Here is a 25,908-nt window from a genome sequence, read left to right as displayed (position 1 = left end):
TTGTGTCAGTGTTTGTGACGTGTTTGTGTTTCTCATTTCCATCTGGCGCCTGTGTTTCTGATGTTGCTGTGTTACTGGTGCATTGTGGGTAATGTTCTAGAGGAGACAGGTCTTTTTGTCTTCTATTCCTCCTTATATCACTGTTTCTCTCTTCTCTCTGTAGTAGCAACCCATTTGTTTCTGCTTGTAGTTTGAATTCTGCCTCAACTTGTTCTCTCTTAACGGTCTCTTCCCTTTCTCCTCCACACCTGTGATTCTCCCTTTCCCTGGTTTTATTCTGTACACACAACCCTTTCTTCTCCATTATTCACTAGCTAATCCCTCTGTCCACTGTATATGGCCCCTCTCCTCTTTTATGGTATGGGCTTATGGTCCCTCCCTCTCCTTAACTGACTCCTCCCTCTTGTCTCACTATTCGGCACTATTGTTGACCCCTCCCTCTTTCCTCTGCCCCACCCATTTCCATGCTGACACCTCCCTCTGTCTCCTGCCCCGCCCCTTTCCATGCTGACCCCTCCCTCTGTCTCCTGCCCCGCCCCTTTCCATGCTGACACCTCCCTCTGTCTCCTGCCCCGCCCCTTTCCATGCTGACCCCTCCCTCTGTCTCCTGCCCCGCCCCTTTCCATGCTGACCCCTCCCTCTGTCTCCTGCCCCGGCCCTTTCCATGCTGACCCCTCCCTCTGTCTCCTGCCCCGCCCCTTTCCATGCTGACACCTCCCTCTGTCTCCTGCCCCGCCCCTTTCCATGCTGACACCTCCCTCTGTTTCCTGCACCCGCCCCTTTTCTTGCTGACCCCTCCCTCTGTGTGGCTCTCCCTGGCTGTGATAGGCGGGGACCTGCAGGCGTCCTGTGGCACTCTGGATGAGGCGGTCTGTGATGACACTTTGGACTGGGAGGAGGAGAAAGAGCTGGAGAGAGCGGCCAGCGAGGGGGACGACTTCATCCCCCCTAAAATCATGGTGAGGCGCTCCGCAGACGGCTCCTCTACCCGGAACAGTGACAGTGAGACAGCTATGCACTCATCCCAATGTGCAATTTACAGTTTAGTGATCCGACAGAAGCTTTCAGCCAGAGCAATTTACAGAAGGTGCATTTAACCAATCTAGCCAAACATCACTAGAGCTAGCGATAGCCAGTATTGCAGTAAAATCAAATCTTCTTTCTCAGTACCTTAATCCTGCTTCCCTGATGCTCTCCCTCTCCCCTCTCTCTTTCCTCTCTCTCACTCTCTCACTCTCTTTCTCTCTGTCTCTTTCTCCCTTTCTCTTTCTCCTCTCTCTCTCGCTCTCTCTCCCCTCTCTCTCTCCTCTCTCTGTCCCCCTCTCTCTCTCTTTCTCTCTCTTTCTCTCTCTTGCTCTCTCTCCTCTCTCTCTTTCTCTCTCTCCCTCTCTTTCTCCCTCTCTATCTCTCTCTCTCAGCTCATCTCCTCCAAGGTCCCGAAGGCAGAGTACATTCCCAACATCATCCGCAGAGACGACCCCTCCATCATCCCAATATTATATGTGAGTCTTCTGACAATAATCGCATACATAATAACGGAGCTAACCAAGGTCCCACATGTATACAACCTCACTGTAACCTATACACAACACCACCTGATGTATATTTCACCAAGCAGACTCATGTGCGGTCACACATGTGCAGATGCACGATGATGTTTGAGAAGGAAAACTCCACCCTTGGCTTGTAGTAAGGAGGCAATCCAGTCGCTCCACTCCAATCCAATTATAAGGGTGTTTATTTCTGCGGAAAGAGTATGCCTGCTGGAGAATAATAATGAAGAATAGTAATATGGCCAACAACATGTTAACCCTTCAACAACTACACCCCTACCTATGTGCAGTCATATCATATCCTAAATTCCTGAATACTACCAAACCACATCATGTGGCCAAACTGTGACCAACACACAACCAGACCCTAACCTTTATACAACCATATACAACCATGCTATAACCTACATACTGTAAGAACCACACCCCAACCATACACATACACCTCCCCCCCCCCCACACACACACATGCACGCACGCACACCCACACATACATACATACTTACAGAATACTGCACTCTGGCTGAACTGAAGGTCAGACTTTATCTCTGCTTCTGCCATCTTCTCTGTCAGATGAGATTATTCCTGGTGAAAGTGAGAGGGTTATTCCTAGAGAAGTTGAGGTTAATTACCGCTGAAACTGGGATTGTTCCTGCTGAAGATTAGATTATTCCCAGTGAAGCTGAGACTATTCTTGCTGTAGGTAAGGTTATTAATGGTGATGTTCCTGTCAGTACTAGTGAAGCTGATAATATTCCTGGTGAAGATGAGGTTATTCCTGGTGGAACTGAGATTATTCTTGACGAAAGTAAGAAAGTGCGGTTATTAATGGTGATAATCAGGTAATTCTTGATAAAGATGAGATTATTCCTGATGAAGCTGAAGTTACTGTAGTGAAGCTGAATTACTGTAGTGACGCTGATGTTATTTTGTGTGAAGCTGAAGTTACTGTAGTGAAGCTGAATTACTGTAGTGAAGCTGATGTTATTTTGTGTGAAGCTGAAGTTACTGTAGTGAAGCTGATGTTATTTTGTGTGAAGCTGAAGTTACTGTAGTGAAGCTGATGTTGTTTTGTGTGAAGCTGAAGTTACTGTAGTGAAGCTGATGTTGTTTTGTGTGAAGCTGAAGTTACTGTAGTGAAGCTGATGTTGTTTTGTGTGAAGCTGAAGTTACTGTAGTGAAGCTGATGTTGTTTTGTGTGAAGCTGAAGTTACTGTAGTGAAGCTGATGTTGTTTTGTGTGAAGCTGAAGTTACTGTAGTGAAGCTGATGTTGTTTTGTGTGAAGCTGAAGTTACTGTAGTGAAGTTGATGTTATTTTGTGTGAAGCTGAAGTTACTGTAGTGAAGTTGATGTTATTTTGTGTGAAGCTGAAGTTACTGTAGTGAAGCTGATGTTGTTTTGTGTGAAGCTGAAGTTACTGTAGTGAAGCTGATGTTGTTTTGTCTTCCTCCATGCTGTCCAGGACCACGAACACGCCACCTTTGATGACATCCTCGGTAGGTTGGTGGTTGCACCACCCTGTTTTGAAAAAGGCCCTTTCTGTGGCTGGGGAGCTTTCTACCTCTTACGCTTTCTCTTTTTCTCTCTCTTTCTTTCTCGCTCTCTTTTTCGCTCACAGAGGAGATTGATAAGAAGCTCACTGCCTACAGGAGAGGCTGCAAGATCTGGAAAATGCTCATTTTCTGTCAGGTGGGAAAGGGGCCACTCTGCAATCATTAGTGCAAGCGCAGAAACACACACGCACAAATGCATGCACACACCCAATTCTCTATGCATACTAACCATTAGCGTAAAGCACTGGTGAATGTCAGTTGCCATGGCTGTGTCTGTTGTGCGTGTGTCTGTTCGTGTGTATATGAGTGTTTGCGTGTGTCTGTGAGAGTGTTTGCGTGTGTGTGTGTCTGTGAGAGTCTTTGCGTGTGTGTGTGTGTGTGTGTGTGTGTGTAAGAGAGTCTTTGTGTGTTTGTACGTGTGTGTGTGTATGTTTGTCCTTACCTATGTCTCCGTTCTTCAGGGTGGACCTGGTCACCTGTATCTGCTGAAGAATAAGGTGGCCACTTTTGCCAAGGTGGAGAAGGAAGAAGACATGAGCCAGTGAGTGACATTACCACTGTACAGTGACCATCACACCATTTCATGCACACTGTAATTACCACCATGCTATATCTACAGCTGTGTTATAACCACTGTTATAACCTCAGCTAATTTCTATCTCTCATCACTTTTTTTGTGTGTGTATGTATGTGTATGTGTGTGCATGCATGCATTTGTGTGTGTGTATGTGTGTGTGTATGTGTGTGTGTCTGTGTAGGTTTTGGAGGAGACTCAGCAGGTTCATGAGTAAAGTGAATCCAGAACCCAACCTCATCCACATTATGGGCTGCTATGTCCTGGGAAATCCTAATGGAGAGAAGGTACTTTCACATTCCTAATGCACACCTAACACACTCCTATCGCAGTCCTAACACACTCCTTACACACACCTAACACCCCTAACACATTGCAGTCATTACCCTGTAATTATACGGGAGCAACACACTCCTTGAGCTCTATACACTGCAGTTTCAATGGAGCGGTGCATTAGAGGCTAGACTGCTCAGCCATTGGGGGGTTTGGGCAGATAGTGAAGCATGTGCTCATTCAGTGCAGGAAGGTGTGGGGATGTGAAAATAAGCACGTAAGACCTGCTGCTTCACACCTGCTCTTCCTGTGGTGTTCCCTCAAACTGTGGCTTCTTATCTGCAGTCCAAATGCACACACAATACGGCCATAATCACTCACACACACCATTCACAAATGCACACGCGACCACGTACACACACGCACGCGCAAGCGGGCACGCGCAGACACGGCCATATGCATGCACACACACACGCACACACACACAGACACATACACACACAGGCACAAACACACAAGCACACAGACACTCACAGACACACACAGACAAACACGTACACAGACACATACACACACGCACACAGACACACACACACAAGAGCACAAACACAGACACTCACAGACACACACAGACAAACACTTACACATGCCTGTGTGCAAACACACTACACACACACAAGGGCTCAAACACACACACACACACACATACACGCACACAGACACACACGCACGCACACACATGGCAGAAACACACACACCCTCCTGTGACACTGGTTCCTAACAGGAGAACAGGCCTGGTCACCTGCTAAATCACCACTGCATTAACTCCACCAACTCAAACTCAGGCCTGGTCACCTGCTAAATCACCACTGCATTAACTCCACCAACTCAAACTCAGGCCTGGTCACCTGCTAAATCACCACTGCATTAACTCAACCAACTCAAACTCAGGCCTGGTCACCTGCTAAATCACCACTGCATTAACTCCACCAACTCAAACTCAGGCCTGGTCACCTGCTAAATCACCACTGCATTAACTCCACCAACTCAAACTCAGGCCTGGTCACCTGCTAAATCACCACTGCATTAACTCCACCAACTCAAACTCAGGCCTGGTCACCTGCTAAATCACCACTGCATTAACTCCACCAACTCAAACTCAGGCCTGGTCACCTGCTAAATCACCACTGCATTAACTCCACCAACTCAAACTCAGGCCTGGTCACCTGCTAAATCACCACTGCATTAACTCCACCAACTCAAACTCAGGCCTGGTCACCTGCTAAATCACCACTGCATTAACTCCACCAACTCAAACTCAGGCCTGGTCACCTGCTAAATCACCACTGCTCTCCCTCTTTTCCAACCTGTTACCGGACTACTGCACAGGGTTCTCTCTCACTCATTTAAATTCAGTTCATTTATAAGCTTCATTTGTTTGGCAAGGGTATGCCTCCTTTGCCAATGCAATAAGGCAATAACACATCAACTGCGATAAACATACAGAAAGAAAGAAATACAATTCTACATCTAGTAGAAAACAGATAAAACTGGAAATGGACCATATAGTTTATTTTGTTTTATGTACCAATATACCCCCCCCTCTCTTTCTCCCTCTCCTGTTTCTTATTTCTCTCACATACTTTCTGTCTCTCTCTCTCTTTCCTCTCTCATTTTTCCTATCTCTCTGTCTCTTTTTCTGTCTTTCTCTCCGACCTTCATCACCAGAATGGCCGTTCTTTGTCGTTCCCCAGATGGGCGCTCCACACTGTGTTTGATGTGATCCTCCCCCTTCATCATAAAGCACTTTGATGTGCTCAGAGAGAAGGTGCCCATATAAATGCATTAAATTAGCCCACGATCCATCAACCGCTCTCCGTCCATTTTCATGCTGTTTCTCTCTTTTCTCTGTATTCACCGGCCCTTCGTTGCTGTCGTATTCCTTCCCTGGTCCGTCTGGGAGAGAGCAGACGGGCGCACGCATTCGTCTAAAACACATCATGTCTAGCTGCTGCTTCTTTGCAGTCCCCTGTCCGAACGATGACACTCACGCAGACACTTCCTGTGTAGCCTTGTGGGCACCTGATTGAGCAGAGCTGGGGGGTGGGGGTGATTACTGGTTGGCAATAAGACCTGATTGTCCCCTCCTACTAAATCCCTGCCTCCATGAGTGGCTGTCAGCTGTGCATCATCCAGACTGTGGGACTGGAACAGTGCTTTAACCGGACCCCAGAAGCCCCCAAACTGTGCCTGCAGTACAATAACTGGGGTCTGTTTATTCAAAGCACCAGTGTTGGGGCATATTTAGTCCTGAGATTGTGTGTGTGTGTGTGTGTGTGTGTGTGTATCTATATAAGTGGCTGTAGGCATTTTGTGTTTGTATGTACCATGTGTATGTACATCTGTGGGGAGAAGGAATTAACGCACACACACAAACACACAGTTACGTGCTCAGACACACACACACACACAGGTACGTGCTCAGACACACACACACACACACACACACACACACACACAGTTATGTGCTCACACACACACACATGCACACACACACAGTTTCATGCTCAGACACACACACACACACACAGTTACGTGCTCAGACACACACACACACACACAGTTACGTGCTCAGACACACACACACACACACACACACAGTTACGTGCTCAGACACACACACACACACACACACACACACACACACACACATGCTGACAAGCGTCTGCTCATTTGCGCTAGGCAGCACATTTTACAGCCTTTCCATTTAAATTTGTGGACACTGCCTGAAACAGCTCTTCAACAACAGTGAATCGTGTTCAAGGGCACCGCAGCACAGTCAAACACCAGAACTCGCCCAAGTACTTTATTTAAAAATCTTTAAATCCCTATAAACAGCAGGTACATTCTGCAGAAATGCCACAAATATTCTGAGCAATATTCACCGTCCATGTGACTTCATGTTTTGTTTCCTTGAGCACTCGAAAACCTGCAAAAGCTTTTCAAATGCCGTTGTCACCTGAAAGTGCCTGTGACATACAGTATGACTGCGGCGTTTCTGTATGTTTTTTAATTCCATGAATAAGGGACAAAAAAACTAAAAGAGCACGGTGGCTATATCCAGCCTTGCAATGACGGTCCCCTGTTGTTCCCTCTCAATATAAATTCTGCAGTCCACCGGAACATTAGCGCATTTCACTCCAGTTGCCGATGGCAACGTGCCTAAACTGTAAATAGAACCCTCGCTCCACTCCCAGATCTGACCGTACAGTCTCCCGTTTTCCGGATTTCTTTAGTGACATCTGAACGCGGTGTGACAATTAGGCGCTCTCTTTAAACACTGTCACCGAACATCGCCAGAGGTTGCTAAAATATTCAACAGCAGGATGAATTATTAATAAACAAGTCTATGGAGTAATGAAAGCCTTCACAGACATTGTTTTTTTTAAATCCACTCTCAGTAGTCACAGCTTAGGTGAATGGTCGTGTTCCTTCTGATTTTTAGCATGAAGTGAGCATCAGGAAGACCACAAGGTCTTCTTCAGTGACCTCCTGGCTGGGGCCTAAGACCTTTCTTCAGCCCTATGTATATGTATAAAACAGTCCACAAATACGTCAAAGTAGATGCAAAGTACATATGTACAGTTATTTAAAAAAGAATTCTGTTACTGGTCGGAGGTGTGCTGACATTGTCGGATGCAGACTGGTTAGCTGAATAACACTTATTTTCCGCGTGTGTCTGTTTTGGGCTCAATCTGGCCCCTGGGCTGTCGGTTGAATATCCCTTCTGAGAGCTCTGCTGTATCGCCCTGTGAGGTCTGAAAAGAGTACCACCGTTTTGGTGTGTCTCTGCGGGGTGTGTGCTTTATTGGGGATGTGGACAGTGAGTCTGGGCTTGCGGCTGTGTGCAGGCCGGGGGGGGGGGGGGGGGTGGAGCGCAGGGCTGTGATTAAGTGAGGTCTGGCTTATCGTTCCTCAACAGCTGTTCCAGAAGCTGAAGAATCTGATGAGACCGTCGTCCGTCACATTCGAGTCCCCACTGGAGCTGTCTGCGCAGGGTGAGAGAATCACACACACACACACACACACACACACTCACACACACACACACACTCACTCACACACACACACACACACTCACACTCACACGCTCACACACACACACGAACATGCACATGCACACGCACAAACGTGCTCACACACATACACACAATATTCATAAACACACACACACACAAATATACCATGCCACACATATACAAGCTGTATATACACACTCCACACATACAAACATGTACATGCATTCAGAATTCACACACACACACACACACACACACACACACACACAGTCACAGAGCATCTTCACAGATGAGTCTCACAGCACCCTGGTATTGATCAGATGATTGAATTGCGCACTGGTATTAAAATCACATTACCACAGCTGAGCCTTCCTGTCTTCTTTTCTCTCTCTCTCTCCCTCTCTCTCTCTCTCACCCTCTCTATCTCTCTCTCTCCCTCTCTCTCTCTCTCTCACCCTCTCTATCTCTCTTCTCACTCTCTCCCTCTCTCTCTCACTCACCCTCTCTCTCACTCACCCTCTCTCTCTCTTTCTCTCTCTCTCTCTCTCTCCATGCACTGCTTTTCTTATAGTGCTGATCATTGCTCAGTTAAAATTAGTGAGTTATTTTCCTTTTACAAACTGAATAATAATTTTAATGGAATTCAGAGACAAATGGTCCAGTTATGGAGTACTCTGCAGAGTGTGTGTTGAAAAATTACTGATTATGCGTTGAGCGAGGAATGAGTGCCTTTTTTATTTATTCGTTTTTCTGTTTGTTTCCTTGTTTCTTTTTGGCTTCTGGTTTTGGTGTGGGTGGAGTGGGGGTGGGGGTTGCTCCTTTGGGTGGGATATGATGTGATCATTTTATTTGGAATGCCGTTTGTTTAATATTAATAGTCATATTAAATAAGGTTTTTTTTTTAATCCTCTCTCCCCTTCTCTGCCTTCTCTCTCACACGCACACTCTCTCTCACACACACTCTCTCTCACACACACACACACTCTCTCTCACATTCTGTCTTCTTATTGGCATCCCCTGTGTAATTCCCTGATCCAACTTTGATGAGGTCTAAATTCCAACGGCCCCAACAGTCTTAGCACGAGGCTTAGTTAGAGAGATCGACTGTGAATCACAGATAACAGCCTGTGGTAGAACGCATACCTGCACAGGGCATTCTGCTGAGGACCCGGCCTCTCAGACCGTGTGACTCAGCCGGCCGGCAGCAACAAGGCCGTGCTTATGTGTGGCCGAGAGCGGAGTCAGTCGCTGCGGGATCGGACGATTCATTCTTCTCTTTTCTCTTCTCCCCGTCTTCCCTCGTTCCAGGTAAAGAGATGATAGAGATGTACTTCGACTTTCGGCTCTTCCGCCTGTGGAAGACTCGCCAGCATTCCAAACTCTTCGATTTCGACGACCTGGTGTGACCCCGCCCCGCCCTGGCCCCAGCCCGGCCCCGCCCCGCCCTGGCCCTTCACCTCCCCGTAGCCCATAGCGACGAGTCGAGCCCCCCCCCCCCCCCGCATCTTGTCCTGAAGGCCGTCATCGGAGACGCTCCGTACATGAAGATGACATGGGGGGTGGGATGTGGAGGGGGGGGCAGGGATCGAGTTTGGGGCATAGGGGTAGGGATTGGGTGTGGGGCGTGGGGGCAGGGATTGAGTGTGGGGCGTGGGGGCAGGGATCGAGTGTGGGGCGGGGGGGCAGGGATCGAGTGTAGGGTGGGGGGGGCAGGGATCGAGTGTGGGGTGGGGGAAGGGATCGAGTTTGGGGCATGGGGGCAGGGATCGAGTGTGGGGCGTGGGGGAAGGGATCAAGTGTGGGGGGCAGGGGTCAAACAGAGTGGGCCTCAGATGGATGGCCGCCGGAGACACAGTGTCATCTCTCCCATCACATGATCCACCGTCCCACCTTTGCTTTCCTTTCTTTACTGGAGACTAGAGGAGCGAAGTTGCGGGTTCGGGAATAAAAAAAAGAAAAAACACTTTCGGAGAAGGATGGAAGGAGACGAGGAAGGTTTGAGGAAGAAAAAGAAGAAGAAGAAGAGGAAGGGAGGACTCATTTTTGGCGGGAGAGTCGGTCACAGCGAGGACCGAGTGGAAGGGACAGAGACTCCATCTCTCATCAGGACTCTACTGTCAATCAGGCCCGCTTAGGGGCCGGGTTTATTAGTTTGTATTTCCATGAAGCGGAAAATAAGCTTAGGAAAACAAACGACATATCTATACTACACATACTGTGTCAGATAATGATATATCTATAGTCATATTTATTTTTGATGTTGTCATGGTGTTTCCTATTGAATAACTCTCTTTTGAATAACTCAGGATTTTAGCCATTTACTGACCTCCCTTTCAACCCGTCAAGTCCTACCCCAGTAAAATCTCAGCATTGTTAATTAATTAAGAGATTTCTGGGCGTGATGCTGTAGGATGAAAGAATGGGCAGAAACAGGTCATTACAGGTATGTGTGTGTGTGTGTATGTGTGTGTGTATGTGTGGATTTGTGTTTTACCACTTTTGACACCATGGGTCACGGGGTGAGGTCCTACAATGTGTCATGACGCCTCTGTGCATTGTGAGGTACTGTTTTGTGGTGTCGGTAGGCAGGCATTTCAGTGTTGTCTATTGAGTGTTGTCAGCCTTGCCCACGCTAAAGTCCTACCGTTTGTAATTGTGCGGCAATCGATTAGCCATGTCTGCCTGTGCCCGTGGTAGCCTGTGTGACCGCACAGCAGTGGCCTGCAATTGGCCGGCGTGGTCACACTGCCGTAGCACGATTGGCCAACACAACCGCGCAGCATTGCCGAGTTATTGGCCAGTGCATTGGTGGCAGTTGCGTGATTGGTCAACACAACCATGCAGCAGTGGTACAATTGGCTGGTGTATGTGCTTGGTCAGAAGCCCCTCCCCGTTCTGGCCATGTAGCCTCAATTTTGTATTTGGGGAGTATTTTTATCTGCATTTGCTTGACCATTCAATTCCATCATGTTCATTTTACAAAGGCACAAACCAAAATATGCGAATGGACACAAGAAAGTGAGGCGCAATTATTTCTTTATTCTTTGCTGTTGGTTTAACAGAGACTTAGCTGCCTCCACCCAAGCCCGGACACCAGCTGTGTTTCCATTATTTCCCCTGTCACAGCAAATTTAGAGCTTGAAGCGCAACAATTACTTTTACCTTTTATCAGCAAAACAAGCAACAGTTCTCCAACAACATGGTGGCTGACCACATCATTTATCATTGGCGCCAGAAAAGTGTTGATTTCTATCTCACCAAGGAGTAGGGTGAATTCTTTTGAGAATTATGACTGTTTCTGCTTGTCTTAATGTGTATTTATGTATTATATTTATTGTATTCAACAAGCTTGCTTCGTCGACTCAGATCTCCAAACTGCTTTGAGGTCTAGCTGGCAGGCCTAGATCATTTTTATGTTTAAAATTCTCTCTTCCATTCAGGAAGTCACACAGGATTGAAATTCAGCATTTTTGGTGGACAGCAGACTGATGCTAAGGACATTTAGCAAATGCTAATATGACCTGAGCAGGTCAGTGTATATCTGGCTAAGGAAATTTAGCAAATGCTAATATGACCCCAGCAGGTCAGTGTATATCTGGCTAAGGAAATGTAGCAAATGCTAATATGACCCCAGCAGGTCAGTGTATGTCTGGCTAAGGAAATGTTTAGGTAACATAACCGTATTTGAAAGATATGTAAAATATTTTTTTTTATATCATCTCATTTCTTGGATGAGGGATGGGGAGAGAGACAGGACCTCTTCTGTGACCATGTGCTGTTGTGCCTTAGGTGACAGTAGATGTTGAATTCCTTTCTCATTGTTTAAACTGATTCTAATATAAAAGTGTCTCATGTGTACATATCATAGACGCAGTACGCAGTGTTCACGATGCTAACCTTAAAATAGTATTGCTTCCTTTTCGTATAATTTTGTTTAAAAAAAAAAACCTGAACCGTGTCAAACCCCATAGACACAGGACTCCATTTAGAATTTTCTCCCATTTTCTGTGTGTCTACCCCCAACCAGTGCAAAGAGCCTGGGGTGTGGATTGGGGGTGCAGTCTGTTTTTAACACTTTATTGACTGTTTATTGCAATATACTCCCTGATTGGGAGATGAGGTGGAGGGGATTGGGTGGGTAGGAGGATGGAATTAGAAGGAATGTTATTAACTCTGTCGGTTGTAACCTCAACTCAAAATCCATTGATGAAAACGGTGTGTTGTGGTTTTTATGACAAGTACAAACAGAGAATTCTTCCATTGTGACCGCATCTGAAACATTACAGGACCCTGATGAGGAAAACCAGAAGCCTGCTCACTATTTTAAAGGCCCAAAAGCCCAAGCAATATTTATACCTGCAATGTTTATACGGTGTGCTGCTATCTTGTTTTACTTAATGGATCATGCCTCTGTTGTCTCTGCATTTTTTCCCCAGATGTGTGTGCACTTTTTCTTTAGGGAATATGAACTGCCCAGGGATCAGGCTGAACCTGTGAGTGAAGGAGTTGCCTGTTAGAACTCTCTAGAAGCCTTTTTCAAATGCTTGAGTCAGAGCTGTGGGCCAGGGTGAAGGGAACTTTACTGCAGGGTTAAGGGAACTTTACAGTAGGGTTAAGGGAACTTTACAGTAGGGTTAAGGGAACTTTACTGCAGGGTTAAGGGAACTTTACTGCAGGGTTAAGGGAACTTTACAGTAGGGTTAAGGGAACTTTACAGTAGGGTTAAGGGAACTTTACAGTAGGGTTAAGGGAACTTTACTGCAGGGTTAAGGGAACTTTACTGCAGGGTTAAGGGAACTTTACAGTAGGGTTAAGGGAACTTTACTGCAGGGTTAAGGGAACTTTACAGTAGGGTTAAGGGAACTTTACTGCAGGGTTAAGGGAACTTTACTGCAGGGTTAAGGGAACTTTACAGTAGGGTTAAGGGAACTTTACTGTAGGGTTAAGGGAACTTTACAGTAGGGTTAAGGGAACTTTACAGTAGGGTTAAGGGAACTTTACTGCAGGGTTAAGGGAACTTTACAGTAGGGTTAAGGGAACTTTACTGCAGGGTTAAGGGAACTTTACTGCAGGGTTAAGGGAACTTTACAGTAGGGTTAAGGGAACTTTACTGTAGGGTTAAGGGAACTTTACAGTAGGGTTAAGGGAACTTTACTGTTGGGTTAAGTGAACTTTACAGTAGGGTGAAGGGAACTTTACTGCAGGGTTAAGGGAACTTTACTGCAGGGTTAACTTTACTGTAACTCTGCAGGGTGCTTTGGAAGTGCACCTATCACTGCACCCTTTAGCTAAATCAGTTTGCCTCATATCACCATCATACAACATAATACTAATAATAATAATAATAATCTTGATACAGAAATGTAACCCAAGCTGTTTCACCGAAAAGTGATTAGAAATAGAAGAGGAAGCTAACAGACCAGACAAAAAAACAAAGAAACATTACACAACACAGGGTAAAAAAGAGATTAAAACCATACAGTTAACTAGCATCATTATTACAATCATTGCCATTAAAAATAAGGAGCTGTTGCTGTTGCCGTGGTCACTGTTGGCACAGCAGCTGCTGCTGGGACAGACAAACGTTTGCAGTCCCTCGGGCATTGCAGTGTCTGTAGCGTCTGGCTCAGACGTGAGTTGGGCACTTTGTGAATTGGCCGGGTCCCACAGCAATTCACTTATTAAAGAGCCATCATCTGCAGCTCCCAGGGAAGGTGACACAGATACCTGCAGTGGTATAGACTGTGCGAGAGCATGTGGAGGTGTGTGTGTGTGTTTGGTTGTGTGTGTGTGTGTGTGTGTGTGTGTGTGTTTGTGTGCGTGTGTGTGTCTGCAAGTGTCACCTAGTTTTTATATTTGTAAGGTTAGGCTAGTCTGCAGGCTAGTGGTCAGAGGTTTAAGATTAATCGGGCTGGCTAAAGGGGGAGCAAAGCGACTAGCAAAGCAATGCTCAGTCTCCTCCATTACAGGCAGTTGCTGTATTTTAAGAAGATGTTTCTGATACCCACAACGTCTCTCGCTGGAGCAATTACCATGCGAATGTTCTTTCTGATACTCAAGTGAAGGACATCAGAATGCAACTGAACTATATTTGGGCCCTAATTATTTATTTTGTGAATGGACCTAAATAAATAATTAAAATGTGTGTGTGTGAGAGTGTGTGAGTGTGTGTGTGTGTGTGTATGCATGTAAAGCTACACTACAGCAAGCCGTTTGTACAGACTTTGCAGTAGTGTGTGTCAGGCATCCTCCATCAGACCATCTCTGTGGCTGTGTTTTCAGGGAGGTAGCTGAGTCATTGCGTTTGAGACTGAGGAACACAAATCCAGGTCGGGGGGAACGGATGCTGGATGATGATGGTGCATGTGCGTGTGTGTGTGTGTGCATGTGTGTGTATGTGTGTGCATGTTTATGCTTGTGTGTGCGTGTTTGTATGCATGTTTGTGTGTGTGCGTGCGTGTGGGTGCGTGTGTGTTTGTGCATGCGTGAGTCTGCGTGTGTGTGTGTGTGTGTGTGTGTGTGTGTGTGTGTGTGCGTGCATGCATGTGTGTGTGTGTGTGTGTGTGTGAGAGTGTGTGAGGGTGTGGGAACAGATGCTGGCCTGAAAGGTGAATGCAGTTCCATGGCAGTATCCTGCCTGGCCGAACCACACAGCCCATTTCCCAGGGTGCAGTTGGGGAGCCTGCCCGTTAGTGTAGAGATATGCATTCATCGATACATGCATCACTTGTATAAATTGGATTCCCTTCTTCAGCCACAATACTCACAGGGAATGGGGATATCGCCTGTTCAAGCTGTCAGCCACACTGTTACTTGTCCATTCCATATCGAGTCTGCATCGTGCAGCGAGCTTGCTCTTAGGAATATTCCTCTCCTTTCACCCGAGGTGTGAGAAATAATCCCCAGGGTGGCGTTTCTTGTCATGTGGAAAAATCATAACTCCTGCTGCCCCCATTTCCAGACAGTAAACTCAAGCGCTTCTTAAAAACACGTTCAAAATGTGCAAACACACCGGAAATGAAAAACCATGTTTTATTTCATTTTTTTAAATGCTTATTTCTAGCTCAGAAAGGATTTGGTTTTGTTCACTCTGCTCGGTGTATTATTGGAGAGATTGCCTTGCCCTGTGGCGAGAGAAGATGATTCAGTCGGCTGATGAATGATTGATGTCATTTATGGAGGCCTCTGCTGGCTGTAAGGAGCTGGAGGTTTATGCCCGGCTATGAATTTGATTTTGAGTGTCTCTCTCTGGTATGCTGCAGAGTCCATGTCTATCTTGGTTTCCTCCATGAGTATTTACTTCATGTCTGATTTTCAGGTGACAGCCTTGAGCAGGAAACTAGAGATCTGACCTGCTAACACTACGGGGGATGACTGATGGTTTAGTCAGTGGCAACGCCACAAATCACGTCACAAAATAACGTTTTCTTATGGGGTAATAGTTGCTATGATGTGAATAATACAACAGATATCACCCTAACAATAATGTATTTTATTTGAAACTACTAACAACAATGACAAACTATGTTGTATACACTCATAAGAACTAGCATTGTACAAGGAGACATTGCATTTAACGGTCAAGCTTGCTGTTGCTTACATCACTGTTGGTATGTTAAAATCTTGTTAAGTACTGACACAGATGGAATCAGTTGTTTTTACATTTTTTTGCAGTAAAATGTACCCTGTTTTAAATTAAAAATAATAATATTGACTATGTCCTCTTTGCATATTGTATTGAAACCTAAAAATAATATTTTAAATCATGTAAATCAATCATTTAAATCAATTAAGTTAATTCATTTGTATCTTCCTGCCTGGTAATTTTTTACCCATTCACATTTTTCCACTGTAGAACCAGGCTGGATCATAGCCCTTTCCCACTGTAGAGCTGAACCAGGCTGGCTGGTTCAAAATACAGCCAAACAGTACAGTACAGTATAGTACAGTTGTCTCTCAAACTACACACAGCTCCAGTGTGGATGGATAATTCATGTAAAAATAGCATGGTAAAAAGGCCAGTCTTGTTTCACAGTGGGAAATTGGTGTAATGAGAGCCTGATAGCTCTACAACACAAAGTGGGTATTACACATACAGTAGAGCCATAATGACTAGCCTAAACTTAGAAAAGCTCTTGCGTTTCCATGTCCATTGTTTTTCCGTTCAAACCCCCCTCATCTCTGTTCACTATTATTGTGTTTCTGTTTATTAGCAGTCCACCATGGCTAATAAAATAAACACCTTCCATTCGACACTTACACACACACACACACACACACATACACAGACACCACAAACACCTCTCTCCCATAATCCACTTCTCCAAGGTTCCAGGTGAAAAACGAGGTGGGGTCACATCCGCCAGGATGCAGAGAGGATTTATGGGTCCCGCTAAAAATATTGCTCTGGGCCCCCCCATCCTACAGGAATTTTTGTAGGCCCTCTCCAGCTGTGGCCCCCCCAAATCTGTGGGCCCCTAGAATCGTCCCCACCTTTCACCCCACTGGTGACGGCCCTGCTTGTCCGCTGTGTGTCAAAGCTGGAGCGGCTGTGTTTACCAACAAAACCCTCTGAATGTCACACTTTTATTCGGGGGGGGGGGGGGGGGGGGTCAGTGGATGATCAAAGAAGCATAACCACTCAGGATGTCCAGTTCAGCAATAAGGAAATAAAAGAGTGCGAGAGAGGAACTCATTTTTGTTTGAATTTTAAAATCTAGGCCATGTTTCCCCCCCACCACGCTCAACCTCAAAGCAAGGGTTTCTCCCAAAGGACCAGCAGATGGAATTACTTTCCCTATTCAAGATGGCTTTGTGCATTTTAATTGCTGTTGCTGATTTATTTTAATTTTATTTTTTGTGGGGGGGCACAATTACCGGCCTTCTAAACAGATACTCATTAAAAATAATGAGCTTGAAAATTCCATTAGTGTGTAGATTGTGATTGTGTATGCTATAGGTCCATTACACAAGCTTAGCTGAGATTATTACTGTAGACCAAACCCCTATGAACGGGATAAGCAGGCGCTGAAGTGTTATGACTGTGGGCGTGGCGGGTGGTCAGATCTCTCCAGAGGACACTTGTTGAGGGGAGGAAATCCCCTTAATATAATAATAATAATAATAATAATAATAATAATAATAATAATAATAATAATAATAATAATAATAATATTATTATTATTATTATTATTATTACTACTATTTTATGGCGGCACGGATGGTGCAGTGGGTACCACTGCCGCCTCACAGCAAAGAGGTCCTGGTTTCGAATCCCGGTCGGCCGGGGTCTCTCTGTGTGGAGTTTGCATGTTCTCCCTGTGTTCATGTGGGTTTCCTCCCACAGTCCAAGACATGCAGGTTAGGCTGATTGGAGAGTCTAAATTGCCTGTGGGTGTGAGTGTGTGAGTGAATGGTGTGTGTGCCCTGCGATGGACTGGCGACCTTTCCAGGGTGTTTTCCTGCCTTTTGCCCAATGTATGCTGGGATAGGCTCCAGCCCCCCTGAGACCCTGTTCAGGATAAGCAGGTTAAGATAATGGTTTGATGGATAATAATTCATCTTGGGGTTTCTGGGGCGACCAGATTTCTTTCATATGAAAATGAGAACCGATGAATATATAAAGAGGAAACCAGGGCATTAAGTCCATCTTGACTCATTATTTACCCTTTGAGTGCGAGATACATAAAAACCCACGTACACCCCCTAGGGTTTTGCTACTGAAACCCTGCCCAGTTCTCAAGATCACACTGCTCCCTAAATGCATATGTCTGAAACTAATCTACCCTGCTTTAAAAACAGCTCACGCTAGGTTTTCAAACAGCTGGTAGCTGGTTGACCAGTTCAGACCAGCTCCCAGCTTGACATGGTTTGACCAGCTGAAACTATGTTTTGAAATAGCTGGTCGACCAGCTCATACCCAGCTAGACCAGTTTATCACCTGCATGTACAGCTCACTTTTCAAGCTGGTCAAGCTGGCATAGCTGGATTTCACAGCATCACAGTGTCTTATTCCGTACCATCTCTATACATACTGGCGCCTACACCTACAACCCCCACTCTGTGTGCTGTATGAGTCATCACTACGGGGGGGGGGGGCTTCCTGCTGTCACTCAAAGCACCCTGGACTGTAGCAGTCTCCCCCACAGGAACATGCAGCTGAAGCTTCTTTACCCACAGGTCTGCTCAGAGCTGTGTTTCTCAGAGCAGACTGACGGGGGCAGAGTTGCTGAGTTCTATGTTTCTCCCCAGCTTCCCTCCAGCCCGAAATCAGGGATACATTTCGCTGTTTGTTTTCTCCCGTTATGTTACTCTTGGCTGACTCCGCAAATGCTGAATTAAACAGCCAGCTGGCCAATTTAGAGTCATTCTGTGTGCGGGTGTGCGCCCGTTTGTGTACGTGTGTGTGTGTGTGTGTGTGCGCGCGTGTGGGTGTTGCGTGTGTGTGTGTGTGAGCCACAGGTGTGTAATATTTCCGGGATCATATTGCCAAGTTATTCAATAAACCGCATATTGCCAGGATGGATTATATCTGAGTCTCAGCACAGAGCCTGAGGTGGGAGGATGATGATAATCCCGAACCAGAAGAGGAAACATCTGCCCAGAAGAATTATAATGAGCAGTATGAGCCATAGTCTTAGCTCTCGCCCCAGGAGAGCTGCGGGGTGTGCTGTTTTCTCAGAAAGATCAGCTGCCATTTTGGCCCAAAGAAACCAGGTAAGGTGCGTGAATTGTAGTCCGCTGAATTCACTTTAGTTCAGTGGTGATTCTACGTGGCATCTGAGGTGCATGCATGTTTTTGTTATGCCTTGCTCCTGCTGTGCCTCTTTACAGTGTGGTTACATTAATGGCATTTGGCAGATGCTCTCATCCAGAGCGACATACAGTTGATTAGACTAAGCAGGAGACAATCCTCCCCTGGAACAATGCAGGGTTAAGGGCCTTACTCAAGGGCTCAACGGCTGTGCGGATCTTTTGTGGCTACAACGGCATTTGTACCACCGACCTTGCATGTTCCAGTGGTGTCCCAGTCATGCACCTTAACCTGTAGCATAGCGGTTAACCTGGTTAACCTGTCCTGTGGCTCACATTCCTTTAAACCGGCGGTTCTTGTCACTGAGTGTGTTTCTGAGTTGTGGTTTCACGTTTAGCAGTCTATTTCTTTTGTCGGTTGCCATTTTGTTTCCTCTGTCTCTGTTACTTTTCCTTGTGGCTCTGTTCCATGTCCCAGAGACTGGGACAGCAAGCTGTGATTGGTCGATGGCTTGGACACACCAGGGTTTGAAAAGTCGGTTTCACGAGGCAGCCCAGGAGAGAGGATTCACTCAAGGAAGCCGCACTGAATCTGACAGCATTCTCACAAGCCGGCAAGAAGAAAGAAGGAATGGCTACACTTCATTTTAAATTTAAAATGGCAGATTATGTCATAATGATATGTTATGATTTTGAATGGACCTGATGACACTTTATGACAGGTATTATGTCATTGTAAGGGCACTGTCATTGTCATGTCTTAAGGACCACTGAGAAACAAAGCTGGCAAAAGAACTACCGACATGGTTGACGCTTGTGGTGTGGACACTGATGCCTGTTCCCCTCTGCCCAGACTTTCAAACTCATCTCCATATTCCGTGAAATCCTTTTCTACTTTGGTACCATCTTTGGTTTTCCATCTGTACTGTGAAACTCCTCTTCTGTACGATTTGTAAAGGTATAACATCTTCAGAAATGAAGTGTAGCATTTCAGTGGAGTCCTCTTCCTGTTTTTTCTGACCCATATCTGACTTCATTTTCCAATCTGACTGCAGACAGCCTGGTCTCGCTTCGGCTGTTACAGAACATAACTCTGCTCTCCCTGTTTGCTGCTGAACTATCATTACACAGTCCAGCTACGTGCACACAAGGTTGGGTGCATTTCTTAATTTGACCATTTTGGGGAATTGTTTAAAAAAGAATAATAATAATAATAATCAAAATCAGTCAACAAAGATGTGTCCATTGGTGTGCATTTGTGTGTGTGCATTGGAGCTGAAATCAACATTAAAAAAAAAATTTTTGGATGACAACTTTTGGGTTCGTAGTGTCATAGCATACACAGCCATGGCGTTTATAAACAAATGTAACACAAATGGGAAAAGCAGTGGCTAACATAGAAGCGTGCGCTGCCTCAGAGAATCCGGGTCATGCCTGGGGCTGTTTGCTTTCGCTCTCATAGGTCTGTTGCGCACTTCAAACCACACCTGTTTGCCAGCTGTGTTTGAAGCTTTTTTTAAAAAAAAGAGAAACATCACAGACTGCCACTCCAACGGTGAGGTGGCTTTGTCAGTGAAATGCTTTGTGACAGTGTTTCCCAGATCACTGTTGGGCCTTCAAAGCTCGCCCAGAGCCAGTGTTATTCAAATTATGAATAAAGTTTGATAAAAGTTCACCTGAACTATGTACACGTCATGAAGCCTGCTGATATAATGCGTGTTAGAGTCAGACATGCAGTAAGTGCTTGTTAGAGCTTAAAAATCATATCATCACACTGTCATAACGCATGCAGAAAATTATACAGTACAAAACAGTTTCAAAATAATTGATTTGCTCTGCTGTCTGCCGTATGGCTTGTAGCTGAAAGAAAGTGTTGCACTCAACATTTCTCAACTGTGTTTGATGCCTATATCATTTTTTTCTCAGCATTGATACTTTTGCAGATTAACAGATTTAACAAAATGGTTCCCTAGTAGCAGTGGAAGCTGTTGAATACAAGTGCTGTGTGCGACAAAACCAGTGCCTGGTTTTAATTACACGTTAATTAAGAGCTGGTTGCTCTTTCTGTGTGCCATGCAAGTTGCTTTACACAGAACCTTAAATCATTACTGGCTTTGGGATCTTCTTCTTGTTTTAACCATGTGTATATGATTAGAATGTTGTCATCTGAACATTCTAACACTGATGTAACGATCATTACATTACATTACAAGGCATGTAGCAGATGCTCTTATCCAGAGCGACGTACAACGAAGTGAAGATCAAACACAAGTACAAGTGCGAAGAGGACCTGAGAGGACAGTACGAGTCCTAGTGTGACCATACAGATACAATCGGAACCCTTGAAGAATACACCAACTTCCAAACTAGCATACCACAGTTGGCAGCTAGAATACCCCGAGTACAACAATACAATAGCTAATACAAAAAAAAACATCACTACTGCAAGGGAGTTCTAGAACACTGGCTTAGAATGTGGAAGAAATATACCTCCAAAAAAGGTTAATAAACCCTTTGAAGAGTAGGTTTCAGTGTTCTAGAACTGCATTGCTTTCAGTTACCACTTGTTACATCAGCATTAGAATGTTCAGTTAAGAACATTTATAATGGCATATTTCTTCTCTTACACCTCACCATATTAAAAGAATTGTGTAGGCTGTTTTTTTTTCTTTTATTGCTCCTTCGGCAAGAGTAGATTTCCATTTCACGAGTAGAGTCCTTGTGGGATGTTTTTAGATAATTTTGAGAAAAAAAAAAGGATTTAAAAAAGTTACATTTTAAAATGAATTATGGGCTTGTGATGTTCTGGTGTCAGATGTGAGCTTAGCACAACAGGCCTGAGGATTGGCAGTCAGGTTCATATCGGTTCAGTCAATTCAGGCAATGAACATGAATTCATTTAGGGAGTTTACAAACGCGGTAGGCTCTACATGGAGTCCGTTTCCTACAGGGGGTGATTTCCCAGGGGTCCAGGCAGGATGCATCAGGTTGAGGTCAGGTCCTGTAACGTGATGAAGACGGACAGGCCGAAAGCGATCGATCCCTCCCAGGACGAGTGGTTCCACGGCCGGGAAACGGTTTCAGCGGCGGTCTGGATCCGTCCCGCAGTGCCGTAACCGGGGCGAGAGAGCCCCGTTCGCCCATGCGGTGGGAATTTAAAGGAGGGTCATTACCCTCCGGAGAGCTCCAGCCAGCCGTTAAATCAAAGAAGGACAGAGCAAGGACGAGAGGAACGGCGGAGCGGAGCGGTGAGCGGGGAGATATTACTCCCTCTTTTATTACTCCCTCTCTTCCCCTGTTACTCTGCTATTTCCCCTCACGAGCCTAACACACACACACACACGCACTGCACACATACCCCTCACACACACACACACACACACCTCCCTCTCTTCCCCTGTTACTCTGCTATTTCCCCTCACGAGCCATACACACACATACACACACACTGCACACACACCGCTCACACACATACTGCACACACCAGCTTCACAGGTCATCCCTCCTTTGCCCTATATTGTAAAAAGTATTTTAAAAACAAAAATGTATTTCCAATCTCCTCATTTTTCTTTCCTCCCTCTTAAAGGGAAAGTGGACATAAAAATATATAACATGTATTCATCACATTTCTGCACCTCTCTCTCACTCCATCGCTCTTTCCTTCCGACACCCATTCCACCTCCATTTCTTCACCCCTTCCTCCTCCTCCTCCTCCTCCTCCTCCTGCGTATCCCTCCGTACATTGAAGGTTAATTGGGCCAAGGCCTGTGAAGTATGGTGGTAATCCGATCGATCGTCCTCAACACTGCGGAAGAGTCACAGCGAGCGAGGGAGAGAGAGAGAGAAAGGGGGCAAGCCAGTGGAGAGAGAAAGACATGGGGAGAGATAGAGAAGGGGAGGAAGGAGAGAGAGAGAGGGAGGAAGGAGAGAGAGGGAGAGAGGGGAAAAGGAGAAAGAGAAAGAGGGAGGGAGAGAGAGGAGGAGATGGAGAGAGGGAAAGAGGGAGAAGAAGAGAGAAAGATGGAGAGAGGAGGAGAAGAAGGAGATAGAGAGAGATAGAGAGAGAGAGTAATGAGAGTGGAATATCCCCCTGATGGGGATGATTATGTGACTGGCTCCACTGAAGGGGTTAGTGATGCTTCTCCATGGCCTTCACCAGAGTGAGACAGCTCACTGTGCACCATGCCAGTGAGACAGCTCACAGTGTACCATGTCACTGCAGCAGGCTGGTACAGAGTCAGCCCAAACCAATCAGCGACATATGCCAATGCTTAGGGCTTAGTATCGTAAGCCTTCTCACTCCGGACTTTCATTATGCTGCTGCTGGTGCTGCTGCTGGTGGACAGGGGCGGCCTGTAGCATAGTGGTTAATGTAAAAGACTGGGACATGCTAGGTCGTTGGTTCTAATCCCGGTGTAGCCACAATAAGAGCCGCACAGCCGTTGGGCCCTTGAGCAAGGCCCTTAACCCTGCATTGCTCCAGGGGAGGATTGTCTCCTGCTTAGTCTAATCAACTGTACGTCGCTCTGGATTAGAGCGTCTGCCGAATGCCAATAATGTAAATGTAATGTAATCATCAAAGCTGTCTTGCAGTTTCTAGCAGTTTCTGCCTAAGACATGGGTCTGCCATGGACTGTGGCACAGGACAGGACAGCACTGGGTACACAGCAGAGCAAGAGCACTTCCACATGAAGGCGGATACACTCTCAGGTAAAAGGGTTCTTTGGCTGGTCTCCATAGAGGAACCCTTTTTAGTAGGGTGAATTGTGTAATTTGGGACACTTCAGTTTCTCACCACCAGTCTAAATTTACAAAGAAATGACCTGAATTCACCCTTATGGAGCCCTGTATCATAGGTGTGACGTGCGAAAGCTCTCAGACAAGGAGACGTTTTTCCCAACAAAGAACCCTTCAACTATATAGGGTTCTTCTATGGGATCATGGGGTTCTTTTTGGAAGCACTTATTTCTGAGTGTAAAATGAGGGGTATGTGAAAGTAGGGGCAAACTAGATACAGGAAGAAATATGTGGTCAGTATGATAGATAGAGAAATGATACTTAAACTAGTTCAATATTATTTAATATACGTAGTTCAGAAATAAAAAATACCATTATAGAAACCATCTTATCATTGGATTATGGAGGAGTACAATATTCAGCCCTTTTCTCCCGGGAGGGGCCTGGGGGGGACTCTAAGATTTAGTCCTGAGACGTCAGAGTATCTCCTCAGCTAGAAACTGGGTCCAGGCATGGATGCCAAGACGCAAGGGCACCAGAGCACACACATCACGCTCTCTCTGGGCTGCTCCTGTTTCCGTATAACCCTTACTGATAAACGTTTCTCAGCATAGATGCTACAGGTGTTGAGAATGAATCGACTTAGATAAAGCTGTTTTTCTCCCTGCAACAAAATCCATACAAGGTCAGCAGCAAAACATTTGTAGTGATTAGGCAAAGTTATTTGCTCAATTTTGTTTGAAAAAAGAACTTGCTTGTCTGATCCTAAAGAAGAGAAGAAGCGACAAGATAAAGGTATTATTTTACCTCTTTTGCTAGATAATAACAAGCAATCTGAAAGGTAGAACATGATAGCACGATAATGTTATCTCACCCGGTGAGAGCATTGAACCTGGCTGGTTTTGTGGATGTTTTATTCCCTGACCTGGGGTAAAATTAAGAATAAAGACCACTGTTGGGATGGCAGGGAAGTTAAATGCCTGCAAGGCGGCCTGTAGTGTAGTGGTTAAGGTAATTGACTGGGACACGCAAGGTCGGTGGTTTGATCCCCAGTGTAGCCACAATAAAAAAATCCTCCCAGCCGTTGGGCCCTTGAGCAAGGCCCTTAACCCTGCATTGCTCCAGGGGAGGATTATCTCCTGCTTAGTCTAATCAACTGTACTTCGCACTGGATAAGAGCGTCTGCCAAATGCCAATAATGTAATGTAATGTAAAAATGTTGCATGTTACTGTTCCGCATTAGTGAAAATCTCCCTTATATTCACAACCAAATCACAATGGATGTCAAATATATATATACAGTGTTCTCTTTGGTTTGTGTACGATGAATTATGCCTGCCTCATTTAAATTTAAACATGCATATTCAGACTATTACACAGCTCTTTCTAAGCATAAAATACAACCTTATGGCATCCTTCAAACATTAACCCAATCAAACCAACGATGCTTGAAAGTGATCATTCTTACGTAATAGCATTAGGGTTGAGTCATAAAAAATACACATAAAAAATAAAATATTTAATGCTATTGTGGCTGTAAACAGGTCCCCTTTTAATTTTTTTTATTTGTAATGTGCATGCGTATTGTGTAGATGGATTTGGGAAGGGGTGGCTGGGTTGGGTGGGCCCCCAAATCAAATCCTGCTTAGGGCTGTCTCAGTGATGACGTCTCAACATAGAGACACCAAGGTCATGTGGCCAGACTCGGCTATCATATGGCATGCTTAGACCCATTCATGCAGCATTTCAGACTGGGAGTACTGATCTTGAATCGGACTTTCTCTGTCAAACTCAACGCCCTTATTAAGAACTAAAAGGCTAAACTGATCCTAGATCAGTTTTCACCAAAAGCTTTCCTTGTCAGGCAGTAGAGACAGATCCAGGCTTGATGCTGTGTTGAATGCCCTCAGGTTTGTTGGTAAATAGCAAGCTGAGATGGGCTCAACTGCCTTTTCTTGCCTTTATCTTCTTTTATGCCCTTATATTTGTTAAATATTTTCTACTTGAGGGTGTTTTATGACTATGGGCCCAGGTTTGACCATGCAATTTAATAGTCCAGCTTGGTCTGACACCCTTGGCAGTGTTATGGCCGGAGGCCTACTTGCCAAGTCGATGCATCAAAGAGCATTTGGGTACTTCCAGCATTTTCAAAGAATTTACAACACTGACGATATTCATGTTCAATGTTCCAAAATAATACAATTTATCAAACCTCACTTTGAAGAAAATTGGAAAGGAAAGGTTGACGTTAAAACAAAAGAGCTCTGAAGGCTGACATTAGGCTACTGCCATCCCACATGCACTTTGCTCGTGTCTTTAGTAGCAAGTGAAGAATGGGGATTCATAAGTTATCAGTGAATCACTGATTTGAACCAATTATTGGAGA

At 45.3% G+C, this 25,908-nt stretch overlaps 1 protein-coding gene across 1 annotated transcript in view; it reads left to right on the top strand.

Annotated features, from left to right (window-relative positions):
• Positions 1-9,439, top strand: part of nsmfa (NMDA receptor synaptonuclear signaling and neuronal migration factor a) — a 47,258-nt gene extending 37,819 nt beyond the window's left edge. Inside the window, exons 9-16 of the mRNA XM_061262108.1 lie at positions 829-959; positions 1,419-1,502; positions 3,017-3,050; positions 3,173-3,243; positions 3,569-3,648; positions 3,866-3,968; positions 7,937-8,012; positions 9,342-9,439. Coding sequence (XP_061118092.1) covers positions 829-959; positions 1,419-1,502; positions 3,017-3,050; positions 3,173-3,243; positions 3,569-3,648; positions 3,866-3,968; positions 7,937-8,012; positions 9,342-9,439 — 677 coding nt within the window. The remainder of the gene's footprint in view (positions 1-828; positions 960-1,418; positions 1,503-3,016; positions 3,051-3,172; positions 3,244-3,568; positions 3,649-3,865; positions 3,969-7,936; positions 8,013-9,341) is intronic.
• The last annotated feature ends 16,469 nt before the right edge of the window (positions 9,440-25,908 follow it).

The sequence above is a fragment of the Conger conger genome, chromosome 12 (genome assembly GCF_963514075.1).
Source record: "Conger conger chromosome 12, fConCon1.1, whole genome shotgun sequence".
Taxonomy (NCBI): Eukaryota; Metazoa; Chordata; class Actinopteri; order Anguilliformes; family Congridae; genus Conger; species Conger conger.
This window is presented reverse-complemented; position numbering and strand designations above follow the sequence as displayed.